The following is a 16397-nucleotide window of genomic DNA, read 5'->3' on the forward strand; positions in this document are numbered from 1 at the left end:
TCTCCTCTCCTTCGTTGATCTGGGGGGGGGGGGGGGTGTTCTATGCCCTACAGAGTTTTTAAGGTTTGTTAGGAAGGACGAGGCACTAGACAAGGAGGTCGAAGGACATGGCCAAATCAGTTTTTTTTTGTTTGGATGAGGATTATTTACATTTTGTATGATATTGGAGGAGTAACATGATACGAATCAACAATTGACCTGCGCCAGCTTTTCACGCGTCAACAGGTTTAAAAGGGATTGTTGAAAGCATTTGCGCTCTTTCATTGGAGGATGCTCTCCCTCTCTTCACCCCATCCTCACCTCCAACCCCTGGCCTGCACCCATGTCATCTGTACAGGATTTTAAAATAAAGATTTCAATTTCGGAAGTGTGACAAATGCAATCGTTTACATAGTTCATGGTTGGAAGGCCTGTCATTTGAATGTGGTAAAGGCTGCAGACCACATTTGGGAGGTTGTAATTACCACTTTATTCCAGCATCTGGACGTCTTGAATTTAACACACACCCTGTTTGTACTAATTCAGCTGAACCAAAAGCCATACACTGGGGTCAAACTGAAACTGGGGTCAAACTGACAATGGGGTCAAACTGACACGGTCAGTGCTATCCGGGATTCCTTTTGGACGTCCTTAACCCATAACCATTATCCAACCCTTAACCATTTTAAATCTATACTTAAATGGGGTGGGAACGTCCCAGCGATCCCGGATAGCACGAACCAAACTGACACTGGGGTAAAACTGACACTTTATCAAAGAAAACTATGCAGGCCGAGGTTTTTTGTTATTGAACGATCATCGTGGTCCCACGTGATAGCTAAGCCCTCATGCCTCAAGACCAGGAATTTGACCTTGTAGCAAAATGGCTATTTCTATTGAATCTAGTGTATAATAAAAATGTATTGGAACTTGAGGTTAATTAGCAATAAGGCAACAGACCCAGTGGCCTCGACGGAACGATGGAACCTTCTGACAGAGGGTTTTAGGTATTTTATAATACATAATTTAGCGGGTGCTTATAGTTGTCGTTCTTGCGTATCCCAACTTCCCCCCTGATACACCCGCAGGGAGTGAGGTCACAGCCAGGGTCACCATTATACAGCGCCGCCTTGTCGGCTCCGGGATTCAAACCAGAAACCTTTCGGTTACTGGCCCAACGCGCTAACCTCGAGGCCAGCCATTTGGTATCTGTGGTGTAATGAGTCTTCTGTGTCTCTTTCAGCAATGGATGGAGTGCCTTTCATGATCTCTGAGAAGTTTGCCTGCGCTTCCGATGATGTGAGTCCGTCTTTCGGTTGGTTCACTCACAAAATGAAATCTTTGACTGTTGAGCACCATTTTGTTTTTAATAAAATGCAACGGGCAATATTCTTGCCTCCTGATGTAGATATAAGCTTGATTTAGAAACTGGTCGATGAAGAGTAGACGGAGAGAAGGATGTGTAAACCTCACATACATTCAACATGCTCACTCAGCCTGTCATCTTCACGTCCTGTCGGCCATCTGTATTTTCAGCTGCAGCAGGTGGATCTGATGGGCATCACGATCAAGTCCCTGACAGAGATTGAGAAAGAGGTGAGTGCACAGTCTCGCCCAAGGCTAACGCATACTAGCCTGGTTCCAGACCTGTTTGTGCCGTCTTGGTGCTGTGGTCGTTGTCATGCAAGACTCCACAAACCGAGCCTGGGACCAGGCTAAACCCATACCACCATGTCCAAGACATACGACATCATCGACTGCCTTCAAAACGGGTTCCAGCATTTAATTTTTTTATTTTTTATTTTTTTTATTTAACCTTTATTTAACCAGGTAAACCAGTTGAGAACAAGTTCTCATTTACAACTGCGACCTGGCCAAGATAAAGCAAAGCAGTGCGATAAAAACAACAACACAGAGTTACATATGGGGTAAAACAAAACAAAGTCAAAAATACAACAGAAATACATATATATACAGTGTGTGCAAATGTAGCAAGTTATGGAGGTAAGGCAATAATAATAGAGCCCGTGTGTGTTCACACTTCTGGCCTTGTGTTGATTATGTAAAGGGTCTTTTACACACAGAGTTAGAGGGGCCTTTCCAGCAGAGATGAGCCCTCTCTGAATTAAACCACACCCAAGCCCCTCTCTCCCAGAGCACTGAGCATTGCCATGGGGGTGTCTATGTCCCTCTTAAAAGAGTTGCACCCTACCTAGTGTGCGAGGGCTCAGGGTAAGTCGTAGTGGCTAATCCATAGCATCAGCGGAATGGAGGGAACCCAGAGAAAATGAGTTAAATAAGTGTGGAGAGGAGGTACATAGCCTATTTTGTTAGTGCTTTGTGAAGGCAGCATTTTCAGTTACAGTTGCAATGTTGTGTGAAGAAGTGACTACTGTATTTCTCCATCTGTCCACTAGAGGCCTGTATTGGCCCTTTTTCGCCCTCTACTCTGAGAAGTTTGTCTGTTGAAGGGTTGTATATTAATGGACTGATGCTGATGCTATTCGATATGCAGTAATTAAGGGGAGACATTTTGAGGGAATTAAAATGCATGTTCCAGTGATGAGAATGGATCCTGTAATCATATACAGTAGCCAATAATATTTTTGGGACGGGCGCTACATGGTTTTCTCCCCTCATCGCTTCAGATGGTGTCGGTTCCAGCCATTAAGCAAGGCTCCCATTTCCCCAATGACTAGAGGAACTTGCGAACATAGTAATTGGTTCTAGCCACGCATATCTAATTTGTGTCTCTTTTAAGTGTTGATTAGCCTGCAATTTGCGCTGACGTCTTCATCCTGTGGTGGAGTGGCAACAGGAGAGATGAGGGAGATGATGGATGAGGGAGATGATGGATGAGGGAGAGATGGAAAGAAGATGAGGGAGATGATGGAAAGAGGATGAGGGAGATGATGGAAAGAGGATGAGGGAGATGATGGAAAGAGGATGAGGGAGATGATGGAAAGAGGATGAGGGAGAGATGGAAAGAGGATGAGGGAGATGATGGAAAGAGGATGAGGGAGATGATGGAAAGAGGATGAGGGAGATGATGGAAAGAGGATGAGGGAGAGATGGAAAGAGGATGAGGGAGATGATGGAAAGAGGATGAGGGAGAGATGGAAAGAGGATGAGGGAGAGATTGAAAGAGGATGAGGGAGATGATGGAAAGAGGATGAGGGAGATGATGGAAAGAGGATGAGGGAGATGATGGAAAGAGGATGAGGGAGATGATGGAAAGAGGATGAGGGAGATGATGGAAAGAGGATGAAGAGAGATGGAAAGAGGATGAGGGAGATGATGGAAAGAGGATGAGGGAGATGATGGAAAGAGGATGAGGGAGAGATGGAAAGATGGAAAGATGGAAAGAGGATGAGGGAGATGATGGAAAGAGGATGAGGGAGATATGGAAAGAGGATGAGGGACATATGGAAAGAGGATGAGGGAGATGATGGAAAGAGGATGAGGGAGATGATGGAAAGAGGATGAGGGAGAGATGGAAAGAGGATGAGGAAAATGATGGATTGCAGGGATGAAGGAGAGATGGACAAGGGATTAGGAAGATGGTGGATTGAAGGGATGAGGGAGAGATGGATTGCAGGGATGAGGGAGATGATGGAAAGAGGATGAGGGAGAGATGGAAAAAGGATGAGGAGATGATGGAAATAGGATGGGAGAGATGATGGAAAGAGGATGATGGAGATGATGGAAATAGGATGAGGGAGAGATGGAAAGAGGATGAGGGAGAGATGGAAAGAGGATGAGGGAGATGATGGAAAGAGGATGAGGGAGATGATGGAAAGAGGATGAGGGAGATGATGGAAAGAAGATGAGGGAGAGATGGAAAGAGGATGAGAGAGATGAGGGAGAGATTGAAAGAGGATGAGGGAGATGATGGAAAGAGGATGAGGGAGATGATGGAAAGAGGATGAGGGAGATGATGGAAAGAGGATGAGGGAGATGATGGAAAGAGGATGAGGGAGAGATGGAAAGAGGATGAGGGAGAGATGGAAAGAGGATGAGGGAGAGATGGAAAGAGGATGAGGGAGATGATGGAAAGAGGATGAGGGAGAGATGGAAAGAGGATGAGGGAGAGATGGAAAGATGGAAAGAGGATGAGGGAGAGATGGAAAGAGGATGAGGGAGATGATGGAAAGAGGATGAGGGAGATGATGGAAAGAGGGTGAGGGAGATGATGGAAAGAGGATGAGGGAGATGATGGAAAGAGGATGAGGAGAGATGGAAAGAGGATGAGGGAGATGATGGAAAGAGGATGAGGGAGAGATGGAAAGAGGATGAGGGAGATGATGGAAAGAGGATGAGGGAGATGATGGAAAGAGGATGAGGGAGATGATGGAAAGAGGATGAGGGAGAGATGGAAAGAGGATGAGGGAGAGATGGAAAGAGGATGAGGGAGAGATGGAAAGAGGATGAGGGAGAGATGGAAAGAGGATGAGGGAGATGATGGAAAGAGGATGAGGGAGATATGGAAAGAGGATGAGGGAGATATGGAAAGAGGATGAGGGAGATGATGGAAAGAGGATGAGGTAGATGATTGAAAGAGGATGAGGGAGAGATGGAAAGAGGATGAGGGAGAGATGGAAAGAGGATGAGGGAGAGATGGAAAGAGGATGAGGGAGAGATGGAAAGAGGATGAGGGAGAGGTGGAAAGAGGATCAGGGAGAGATGGAAAGAGGATGAGGGAGAGATGGAAAGAGGATGAGGGAGAGATGGAAAGAGGATAAGGGAGATGAGGGAGATGATGGAAAGAGGATGAGGGAGAGATGGAAAGAGGATGAGGGAGAGATGGAAAGAGAAACAGACATACAAAAAACGAATGTCTTAAAACCTGGAATGTCGACGACGCTGAATGTCGTAGTACACAGTGACAACAGCAGGGGTCTAGGCTGGTGGTTTTAGCCAGTTGTCATGACAACAAATGAACATGGCAGAGAAATAATATTTGCTAAACCACGTACCGATCGGGCCAGGTTAGCCTCATTTGTGACAATAGATCGGAATAGGTTAACCTTAGTTGAGACAATAATCCTTGTTTAAGTAAGGTAAAAAAAAATTAAAAAAAAGCCCAAAAAGCGCCAAAATACAAGATGCTTCATTGAATCTTGCTCATCTGGCAGGTCTGCTATTGTACCATACAATGTGTTGTATGTGTGTCGGTTCTCTGCAATCGCTTTTCAAGCCATGAATGGGTGCGGTGTGAATACTGTAACGTCTGCTTGTTTTACGGTAATCCTGTGGAATGGAGGAGATCCCTCAACTAGTAGTCACACAGAATCACCTAGTGCCCTGGTTTCTTACCACACAACAAATCAACTGAAATCATTTCATTGAAAACTTTGATTGTAATCTCTTTGTTGACTTTTTTTGTTCCGTTTGTTGTAATAGATTATCAGGTATTACAACAAACTGTTGGCAGTCCTCTGAACCCAACACACTATTGTTCTCTCTTGATTCAGCATTTTAATAAGCGGTTGTTTTGGATTTAAATGAGTTTGATTTGATTCCAGACCTCAAACCTATATCAGAGCCAGTGGGGAAACTACATTTTACTTTTGTGGTGGATATAATTTGTTTTGGCTTGTGCTGGGTTTAGCCACAAGGGGGAATACTTTGACCAGAAATCATGTCAGAGACTGGTAACTGGGTAAGAGACAGATGGGTGGCCCTAACTCTTTTCAAAGGTGTGTTAAACAAATGCACTAAAGATGCCTTATTATTTATGTATTTAATGTAGGCCTAATAATAGTTAATGGGGCCCCGTGTAGCTCAGTTGGTAGAGCATGGCGCTTGCAACGCCAGGGTTGTGGGTTCGATTCCCACGGGGGGCCAGAATGGGGGGGGGAAATGTATGCACTCACTTAACTGTAAGCCGCTCTGGATAAGAGCGTCTGCTAAATGACTAAAAATGTTTTTTTAAATGTTATCTTTCTTCCCCTCTCCCACATTTCCATCTCTCTCCATCTACCTCTCTTCTCTCAGTACGAGTATAGTTTCCGCACGGAGCACAGCGCAGCAGCGAGGCTGCCCCCCAGTCCCACACGGACCTCCATGGGCTCTGAGGCCTGAGCCTCCCCCCAGCCCCACACAGATCTGAGCCTCCCACTCCCCCTTCCCCCTCCTCCCCTACGGAGAGACCTGAGCCCCCCCCCCCCCCCTCCCGGAGAGACCTGAGGAGAGACTCAGACACTACTACTGAGAACCAGCCCACACAAACCAAGCCAGGGAGAGATAGAGATAGAGAGGAAACTAGGTCTCCCTCTCTCCCTTCGGCCTGCTTCCCTCCACTCCTCCCTGCTTCCCTTCACACCTCCCTGCTTCCCTCCACTCCTCCCTGCCTCCCTCCACTCCTCCCTGCCTCCCTCCACACCTCCCTGCCTCTCTCCACTCCTCCATGCCTCCCTCCACTCCGCCCTGCTTGCCTCCCTCCCTCCACACCTCCACTCCTCCCTGCCTCCCTCCACACCTCCCTGCCTCCCTCCACTCCTCCCTGCCTCCCTCCACTCCTCCCTGCCTCCCTCCACTCTTCCATCCACTCCTCCACTCTTCCATCCACTCCTCCCTGCCTCCCTCCACTCCTCCCTGCCTCCCTCCACTCCTCCCTGCCTCCCTCCACTCCTCCCTGCCTCCCTCCACTCCTCCCTGCCTCCCTCCACTCCTCCCTGCCTCCCTCCACTCTTCCATCCACTCCTCCCTGCCTCCCTCCACTCTTCCATCCACTCCTCCACTCTTCCATCCACTCCTCCCTGCCTCCCTCCACTCTTCCATCCACTCCTCCATGCCTCCCTCCACTCTTCCATCCACTCCTCCCTGCCTCCCTCCACTCTTCCATCCACTCCTCCATGCCTCCCTCCACTCCTCCACTCTTCCATCCACTCCTCCATGCCTCCCTCCACTCCTCCACTCTTCCATCCACTCTCTCATGCTGCCCTCCACTCCTCCCAAACAAAACAATACTGTCATTGAGACAGCTGGAGATGGTCCTTTTTATTTAGCTTGGTCCACTGTCCAAATGGATGGTGCTTTTTATTTAGCTTGGTCCACTGTCCAAATGGATGGTGCTTTTATTTTGAAAAAGAACAAATTAGAACAAACTCCTTTGGTCGCCCCGTTGTTTCTTTTTTGTTTTGAAAGTTCAGTACTGCTTATTGGAAGAAGACCCAGTACAAGACAAAGGGAAGGAAGGAACCACTACATGATAAAGGGACCCGTTGACGCATTAAGGTTTTCACAGACATGTGGTAGAGACGAGCTCCAGTGTGCATTCGGGATGGGAAAGACTTGGGGTCAAAACAACCTTATGGTGGTCTGATTTGGTGGTAAAGGGGGAAGAGTGCCAGGCCTGCCCATTCACCCCATGAACCATCGTGACAGAGGAACCAGTTTAGTCTAGAAAGGCCTTTTTAAAGTTCTGTACCTACTGAGGCACCCACAGAGACTTGTGCTTGTTGGAACAAACGGTGATCTAAAATACCCTATTGGATACAAGCAGTGCACAACCCACTGGTCTGGACTTTGTTCCATTGGTCGTCTGTGGATATTTCTGCATCAACGAGCAGTTTCCCCCCTCCACCTTCTCCCTGTACACTAGATGCAAGCCCAGGGACAGGAGAAGTCAGCTTACATTGTGTTACTGTAAAATAAATGTCCCCAACAATATTGATTTGGACAGTTCACAAACTGCTTTGCAGCGTTGAGAATGTTCTGTTCTCATCATTCTATGTGAGTGTTATTTAGTCATTTCAGTGTTCTTACTCTTTTCCTCAGCTATTCTGTCGAGTTTCAACCACTCCATCAATGTTCTTTCTGGTCTGAGACACTCCTTGGATTAAAAGCAGAACCACTAGTAATGGACTGTTACCGTGGGTGATGTCTTGCCATTGCCCACTGGGAAGATAGCTGGACAACACACCACTATGTATTTTTTTTTTTTTTTTCAAAGCCAGATGTTTGCATCTGTTACCAGTTTCACTGTGGCTTACTCAGTCTTTTGTCATAGTTGTAGTATTTTTTTATCTTTAAAGCTGTATTTTCTATTTCTCGCAGAATGAGTTTGACAGAAACCTACTGCTTTGTTTATAAGGAGCCAGTTACCAATAAGAGTCAGGTTACAATGGGCAGCATTGTGATAGTATTCATTTGCCACTTTCATTTTCTTAATGAACAAAATAGATTTTTAATGTTTTAATTACATGTATAATATTTGCTTTGAACTAAATGTGATGTTCTTGTATCAAGAAGAACACACTTGATAATTTGGGCTCAAGTAACAATGTATTTTGTTTCAGTGTTTCACGCATAAGCTTATATGTGGTCTTCTAAACAGTAAATGCTTTTTTTTGTATTGTCATAAAAAACGAATTGTTGTAATTTAATAAAATGTTCCTGATGTTTTGCCTGTCCACTGGCATATAGGGGGGGTGCTATAACTAATAACACCCTCACCTCCTCAGAACACCGACACTATTCCCTTTAAACCTCTGGGTTGTGTTCACCATATATCAAAATGTTTTGCAACAGGAAACTGAAAGCTGTGTTCAGTTTTAGTACCTTCGGTTTGAAAACGTTTTCTCTCTGTTGAACACGACCCAGCTCACACACTCCAAACTTTCAGGAGACGCGCATCTTCTGCGATTCGTTTTTTCGACACTTTAGTCTGGTACCCAGAGTTTTTTGTTGTTGTTGTTGTTGTTGTCTTATTGCCTCAACTGTGTTACAACAAACTGTGATCAAACCACTAATTGATATTACTTTTAGTTTATTTGCTGTCGCTTGTCATTCTTGCTGTTAGGTCTTTTACCCACACATGCTTGATATTAATGGTATTAATATTGAGAACGTTTTTAGGTTGTTGTTTTTTTGTACCACAGTATTGTCTTAAATGGCATCCAGGGTTGCACCTTTTCAACATAAGCTTTTTAAACACTGCCTTGAAAATGTCAACTCTGGTGAACCTTTCTAGCATTCCTGGTACTGATTATATTCTATCACTGTCGTTTTAAGCAGTAAAAGTCTCAACAGCATTTGTTGAGCTTTTAGGAATTCAATTTCATACATCTTTCTATGCTTGGCAGATATTGTTTCCTTAGAACATCTCTTGGGAACAATTAGGAAGGAATTAGTTAATCAGCTCTTTATTTTCTGTTTGTCTTAATTCCTAATTTAAGCTAAGAAGTATTCTGATCCTTTTCTCACCCAAAATAATTGACCATTACATATCAGTGTTGTATTTTTTTCCGAAAATTGAAATGGTCAATTCAATGTCAAATGTGACATAAAAAAAAAAAAGAGATCCATTTTCTTATTGCACTGCCTATATATTGGAATCATGATAGTAGCTTAGTTAGTTCAACTAGACCAAATGTCCATACAAAACATATGCTTGCAACACTTCCATGCCCATGTTACTGCTTGCTACAACCTGTTTTGTTCTGCCTGCGTCATGGTAAACTAACCTACATCTGTACTCCTACATCCGAACAGTGGTGTGTAAATATCTTCAGATGGTCATGATAAAAATTACATTGTTGTTAACTAATATGATTTGTCTGTGTATTAACATTTTAATAATACTGTTTATTTCAGAGAGGTCAGGTTTTCAGTCCTGCATTGTTTTCAATATGGACTCCTTTTAAACCAACCATGGATTACTTCCAACCATGAGATATACTGTCCAACAAGCTGTAGCTCAGCTGTGATTTGTAGATTTTTTTTATTGTTGTTTTGATTGCAACTTCTCTCCTGGATGGAGTTTGGGTTATCCTACTTTGAATGAGGCTCATCCCACCAGTAAACAAAACTTATTTGACGACGGGAAGCTAACACCATCATATTATCAGTTAAATCCTCAAATTATTAAAAACTAACAATCAACCGACCCAAACAACAGCTCCGTGCTACCGGAGTTAGAGCCTATACAACTGATGTTTCGTTTTTCTTCCGAGAACTCTTAATTTGTAAATGCTTGTAAATTAATTATGGCTCTGAGGATCCTGTGGTTGATAACTGATGTTTAAAGGTCGATTTTGGGCAAAAACGCAAAAAATAACGTATTTAAACTGTATAACTGATCAATGCACCATTACACCAGGTCATTTAATGCTTAAACAAATGGATGAATAAGATATTTGGATACAGAAGTGGCATTTCCTACCGATCTCTACAGCTTCCGTCCAAAAACAAATCCTGTGAAATGACGTCAACACATACTGGAGGAGTTATTGACTAGCTACAAGTGGCTAGCTTAGCTAACGAACTAGCTACGTTTGTCGCGGAGCGCATGACCAGAATGACACATCGACGAACCACCAAAGGCACACACTAGAAAATTGAGAAATAGGCGGAGTTGGACCGTTTTTCATGCCCAAAGTCAGCCTTTAAAGACAAAACCTTGTCTCCCAGGTTCAAAGCCTACTCTGTTATGGTGTCAGACAGTTCAAATCAATATGGGTCCATTAGTGTGGCTGTCATTTTGTATTTATTATCGTGTGTCATTGAGTGTGTTTGCACGTGTTTTTTGTTTGTGTGACACGGAGCACCAACCAAACTACTGGTGACTAATCCACAGGAGCAATGTTTATTTCCCGTTTCTCAGAAGCGTTCTAAATTGGATTCATTTCAACCCACTGCCTCTTCAATACTTCTTCGTTCTATAAATGTTATTTTAGTTTTTTTTGGTGGTCAGGTTCGCTCCCTCAATCATTAGTTATCCGGCAGTGTGCAAACATGCGGGTTCTCTCATCTCAGTGCCACCCCAGTCGTTTTAATGACGACTAGTAAAACAACAGAGAGAGACTTCTTAACTAGCTACTTCAAAACCCACAAGTTACTTTCCTCTCAAGATGTGTAGGCAACAGAAATCTGGCACGCACATCCCACTGTCACCAAATTGTACCTGTAACGGAAGCGTTCGGGGAAGCAATCTGTCCTTTCCTTGGATATTGGCTACTTTTGATCCCATTTTTTTAATTAGATACTTAACATCTTATTAAGAAATTGAATCCGAAACGCTGAGTGCCTGTCATGATGCCATGTACCTGTCAAGACTGCTTTCTTACCTCTGCTGTCTTTGACTTCTGATTTCTCTCCATTTAGTTTTTGTCACCCAAATAGAATCTTCTTTCATCTTATCCGATGTGGGTTGATGCAGAGTCCCATGGAAATGACGTTGAAGTGTGTCTGTTTTAGACTTTGCATGTTGCTAGTATGCCATCGTACTGGGTAGTCTCTACTGGTTTAAGGCTAATGGTACCATGGATTACGTTTGTCAATTGCTTAACATTTACAATGCAGTGGTTTACATGGTATAGGACAATGCCATGATTACCAATATACAAAACCATAGTTATCCATCTATGTTCTAAGTTAATGTTCACAGTTGACTAGTGGGGTTTTTGTGTCTGATCAAGTTTTGACTTCGGAATGCAAACCATCGTCCACACCTGTCAAATTAGTGCATCTCTTCAAAAATGATAACTGTAATTTAAAAAGGAAAAAAAAAAAAAAAAAAGTAGTCATTGTATCATTTGTATTCATTTATTTAACATTGTCGTCTTTAATATTGACAGTAGGGACAAAGTGGTGTGCTTGTTTGTCTGGATTTAACCCATTTTGAATAAAACTTTATTAAAATGGTGGCTGATTTGTCTCTGATTTTAAAACAGGACATATGTTGACTAAATTTAACAATAAGATTACAATGATATCCAGTGCTGTGACTGTTGTTATTCAGCCGACCAGGTGCAACCCACCCCCAGCACACATTATGTATGCAGCCTGAGAGGTAAGTTTTTTCTGTAACGCTTCATGGGGTGTTGTGGTCTTTTGTACACTTCTATAGAGAAAGGTATTGGAATAAAGACTTCACTTCAATTCAACTACATCGGATTACACCTTGCACCAAATTGTACATTGTGGCACTTGTTTAATAAAAAAAAAAAACATGGTTTAAACTATAATTTTGATATCATGGTTGGTCAGTCATTGCATCAGTCCTTGCATCCAGTGCTCTCTATGAATTTGAGTGGTTACTTTTCTCCGGCCCTGTTCCTTTAGCTTTTTACCAAAACAGTGGCGGTTTGACCGCTTTGTTATTGTTTGAACTGCAGCTTTAATATGCCGTCTGAAAGTCGTCTCAATGTCTTCAAACTGAACATGGAGCGGCGGATATCAAAACTATCTACGAAGTACAATGGCATCTCACTTTTACCCTTGTTCCCTACTACTTAACCAGAAGGGTCCCGTCTAGGTAAAGAAATATCTCCCTTTCATCCTCGAGGTTTCTGCTGGTCCCCATGTGAGTCTGATTAGGACGATTGGGTTGTGATGGAGCAAGGTGTGAGCTGATCCCTCCCTCTGATGGGCAGATGTTGAGGAGAGATGACCAGCCAGGCTCCGGCGTTGCCTTCCCTTGGGAATGGCATTTAAGTGGTCGGAGCAGGAAGACAAATGGATTCCTTTCTGGTGAGATCAAAGGAGCGGCCATCGCGCAGACTCCAGGGGAACCTTCCTCCCTAACTAACTACCCCCGAGGAGGGTTGTTGTTTGATGGTTGGGGGGCGATGGAAAGAGTCAGGTTTTGGGGAAGCTTGTTTTATGGCTTGTTTTTTGCTCTCTAAGGACCAGGTTGTTGCTAAGTGCTGCTCCCTCAGGACCAGGTTGTTGCTAAGTGCTGCTCCCTCAGGACCAAGTTGTTGCTAAGTGCTGCTCCCTCAGGACCAGCTTGTTGCTAAGTGCTGCTCCCTCAGGACCAGGTTGTTGCTAAGTGCTGCTCCCTCAGGACCATTTTGTTCCTAAGTGCTGCTCCCTCAGGACCACGTTGTTGCTAAGTGCTGCTCCCTCAGGACCAGGTTGTTGCTAAGTGCTGCTCCCTCAGGACCAGGTTGTTGCTAAGTGCTGCTCCCTCAGGACCAAGTTGTTGCTAAGTGCTGCTCCCTCAGGACCAGGTTGTTGCTAAGTGCTGCTCCCTCAGGACCAGGTTGTTGCTAAGTGCTGCTCCCTCAGGACCATTTTGTTGCTAAGTGCTGCTCCCTCAGGACCAGCTTGTTGCTAAGTGCTGCTCCCTCAGGACCAGGTTGTTGCTAAGTGCTGCTCCCTCAGGACCAAGTTGTTGCTAAGTGCTGCTCCCTCAGGACCAAGTTGTTGCTAAGTGCTGCTCCCTCAGGACCAAGTTGTTGCTAAGTGCTGCTCCCTCAGGACCAAGTTGTTGCTAAGTGCTGCTCCCTCAGGACCAGGTTGTTGCCGGGTGCTGCTCCCTCAGGACCAGGTTGTTGCCGGGTGCTGCTCCCTCAGGACCACGTTGTTGCTAAGTATTGCTCCCTCAGGGCCAGATTGTTGCCGAGTGCTGCTCCGGGCCAGGTTGTTGCTCAGAAAATGAGCGGGATCCATGATGAAGTGGCATTTTGTCTGAAACGACGGTTGAGGGCCAGCAAGTGGAGTTCTTTCCTCTGAGCCACTGTCATGGGAGATGTAATACTTTCTCAGTCAAAAGTTTAATAAGTTGAACTTTTGACTGACAAAGTTGGACTAGTTGCATAAGTAATGATGGAGAAAACATCAACAGCATATAAAAAAAGTTATTGTATGAATGTTTTAAACTTTCAGGCCGGTATTCTGCGTCTCTCTCATTGACATCAATGATTAATTGATGAACCCCCTGAGAGGTTATTGAGTCATGATACCTGAGATCATTCGAGGCAATGCCATTCTTAGTTTTGGGGGGGGGTTTAGAGCGGGACTGTCCGTACATTTGCAAGAAAAGAGTGGACAGGATATGGCCAATCGAAAAGACAGGTGCGCTAACACTGCACACCCTTGGAGGTGCTATGCTTTTTTGACATTTACAGCCCTCTTTCTCCTTTCATCAGAGCCAGATGTACTCAGTAAAGGTCTGAGCATCCACAAGCAGGAATAACCTGCAACTCCCCAAGGGAAACCAGGGCCGCTAACATGGAGAAGCTAACGGTTCAAGGGGGACAGGAGCCAACAGCCCTGTTATTAATGAAAAAGTCAGCGTTGCACAAAGTAAACAGCAATATCTGGCCAGCTAAGAGGCTAAACTTCTCTACTGTTTTTTTTGCTATCACGCTGCAGCAGCATGAAGGACATCCGTGCAGATGTTTTTTGCGATAATGTTTTGCATCGTGCTGTATACCGCAGATGATATATGCAGTTCATCCTATCAATGAGTCTCATTTCAAACTTAAAGGGATAGTTGGTGAAAAATGCCTTCGGAAAGTACTCAGACCCCTGGACTTTTTTACCTTCGGAAAGTATTCAGACCCCTTGACTTTTTCCACATTTTGTTACGTTACAGCCTTATTCTAAAATTGATCAACATTTTTCCTCAGCAATCTACACACAATACCCCATAATGACAAAGCGAAAACAGGTTTTTAGGAATGTTTGCAAATATAAAAAAAAACAGAAATAGCTTATTTACATAAGTATTCAGACCCTTTGCTATGAGACTTGAAATTGAGCTCAGGAGCATCCTGTTTCCATTGATCATCCTTGATGTTCTACAACTTGATTGGAGTCCACCTGTGGTAAATTCAATTGATTGGACATGATTTGGAAAGGCCCACACCTGTCTACAGTTGACAGTGACAGTTGACCACAGTTGACAGTGCATGTCAGAGCAAAAACCAGGCCATGAGGTCGAAGAAATTGTCCGTAGAGCTCCGAGACAGGATTGTGTTGAGGCAAAGATCTAGGGAAGGGTACCAAAACATTTCTGCAGCATTGAAGACACCAAGAACACAGTGGACTCCATTATTCTTAAATGGAAGAAGTTTGGAACCACCAAGACACTTCCTAGAGCTGTGTTTCGGAGGACGCACGGCTCTCGACCTTCACCTCTCCCGAGTCCGTACGGGAGTTGCAGCGATGGGACAAGACTGTAACTACCAATTGGATACCACGAAATTGGGGAGAAAAAATTGTTTTTTAAAAATCTAATAAAAATTCATACATTCAAATAAAATATAAATAAAATACAAAGAGTGAGCGTCGGGTTCTTGGTCACCTACCTGACCAAGGCCCTTCTCCCCCGATTGCTCAGTTTGAACCCTCCCCTAACCTGGACAACGCTGGGCCAATTGTGCGCCGCAACAACAGGGTCTCCTGGTCAAGGCCGGCTGCAACAGAGCCTGGACTCGAACCAGGATCTCTAGTGGCACAGCTAGCACTGCGATGCAGTGTCTTAGACCACTGCACCACTCGGGAGGCCCCGATGGTCACGCTAACAGAGCTCTAGAGTTCCTCTGTGGAGATGGGAGAACCTTCCAGAAAGACAACCATCTCTGCAGCACTCCACCAATCAGGCCTTTATGGTAGAGTGGCTAGACGAAAGCCACTTCTCAGTAAAAGGCACATTCACATAGAAACAAGATTCTCTGGTCTAATGAAACCAAGATTGAAATCTTTAGCCTGAATGCCAAGCGTCACGTCTGGAGGAAACCTGGCACCATCCCTACGGTAAAGCATGGTGGTGGCAGCATAATGCTGTGGGGAGGTTTTTCAGCGGCAGGGACTGGGAGACTAGTCAAGATCGAGGCAAAGATGAATGGAGCAAAGTACAGAGAGCTCCTTGATGAAAACCTGCTCCAGAGCACTCAGGACCTCGGACTGAGGTGACGGTTCACCTTCCAATAGGACAATGACCCTAAGCACACAGCCAAGACAATGCAGGAGTGGTTTCGGGACAAGTCTCTGAATGTCCTTGAGTGGCCCAGCCAGGGCCCGGACTTGAACCCGATCAAACATCTCTGGAGAGACCTGAAAATAGCTGTGCAGCAACACTCCCCATCCAACCTGACAGAGCTTGAGAGGATCTGCAGAGTAGAATGGGAGAAACTCCCCAAATACAGGTGTGCTAAGCTTGTAGCGTCATACCCAAGAAGACTCGATGCTGTGATCGCTGCCAAAGGTGCTTCAACAAAGTACTGAGTAAAGGGTCTGAATACTTATGTAAATGTATTATTTACATTTTTTATTTTGAAATTAGCAAATTTTTTGCTTTGTCATTATGGGATATTGTGTGTAGATTGATACAATTTAATCAATTTTAGAATATGGCTGTAACGTAACAAAATGTGGAAAAAGTCAAGGGGTCTGAATACTTTCCGAAGGCACTGTAGGTACCATGACTTGCATGGGATTTGTGCCACAACTGTTAAAATGTTAGCATTTGGAAACAATGCCAGGAAAACTGAACCAAAGCATGGATTTCTGTCATACCTTGTCCATAGACTGCTTACACAGTAAGGAAACCAATATGTGGTCCTCTGTAGCTCAGCTGGTAGAGCACGGCGCTTGTAAAGCAAAGGTAGTGAGTTCGATCCCCGGGACCACCCATACACAAAAATGTATGCACGCATGACTGTAAGTCGCTTTGGATAAAA

General features: G+C 44.4%; 1 protein-coding gene across 1 annotated transcript in view; it reads left to right on the forward strand.

The window, feature by feature from the left end:
* The window catches only part of mvb12ba (multivesicular body subunit 12Ba), a 51607-nt gene extending 45521 nt beyond the window's left edge, over nucleotides 1–6086 (forward strand). Inside the window, exons 8-10 of the mRNA XM_084159033.1 lie at nucleotides 1223–1278; nucleotides 1516–1575; nucleotides 5977–6086. Coding sequence (XP_084015159.1) covers nucleotides 1223–1278; nucleotides 1516–1575; nucleotides 5977–6063 — 203 coding nt within the window. The 3' untranslated portion in view covers nucleotides 6064–6086. The remainder of the gene's footprint in view (nucleotides 1–1222; nucleotides 1279–1515; nucleotides 1576–5976) is intronic.
* Nucleotides 6087–16397: the final 10311 nt, after the last annotated feature.

Source organism: Coregonus lavaretus (genome assembly GCF_964263955.1).
Source record: "Coregonus lavaretus genome assembly, chromosome: 4".
In the NCBI taxonomy this organism is placed as follows: domain Eukaryota; kingdom Metazoa; phylum Chordata; class Actinopteri; order Salmoniformes; family Salmonidae; genus Coregonus; species Coregonus lavaretus.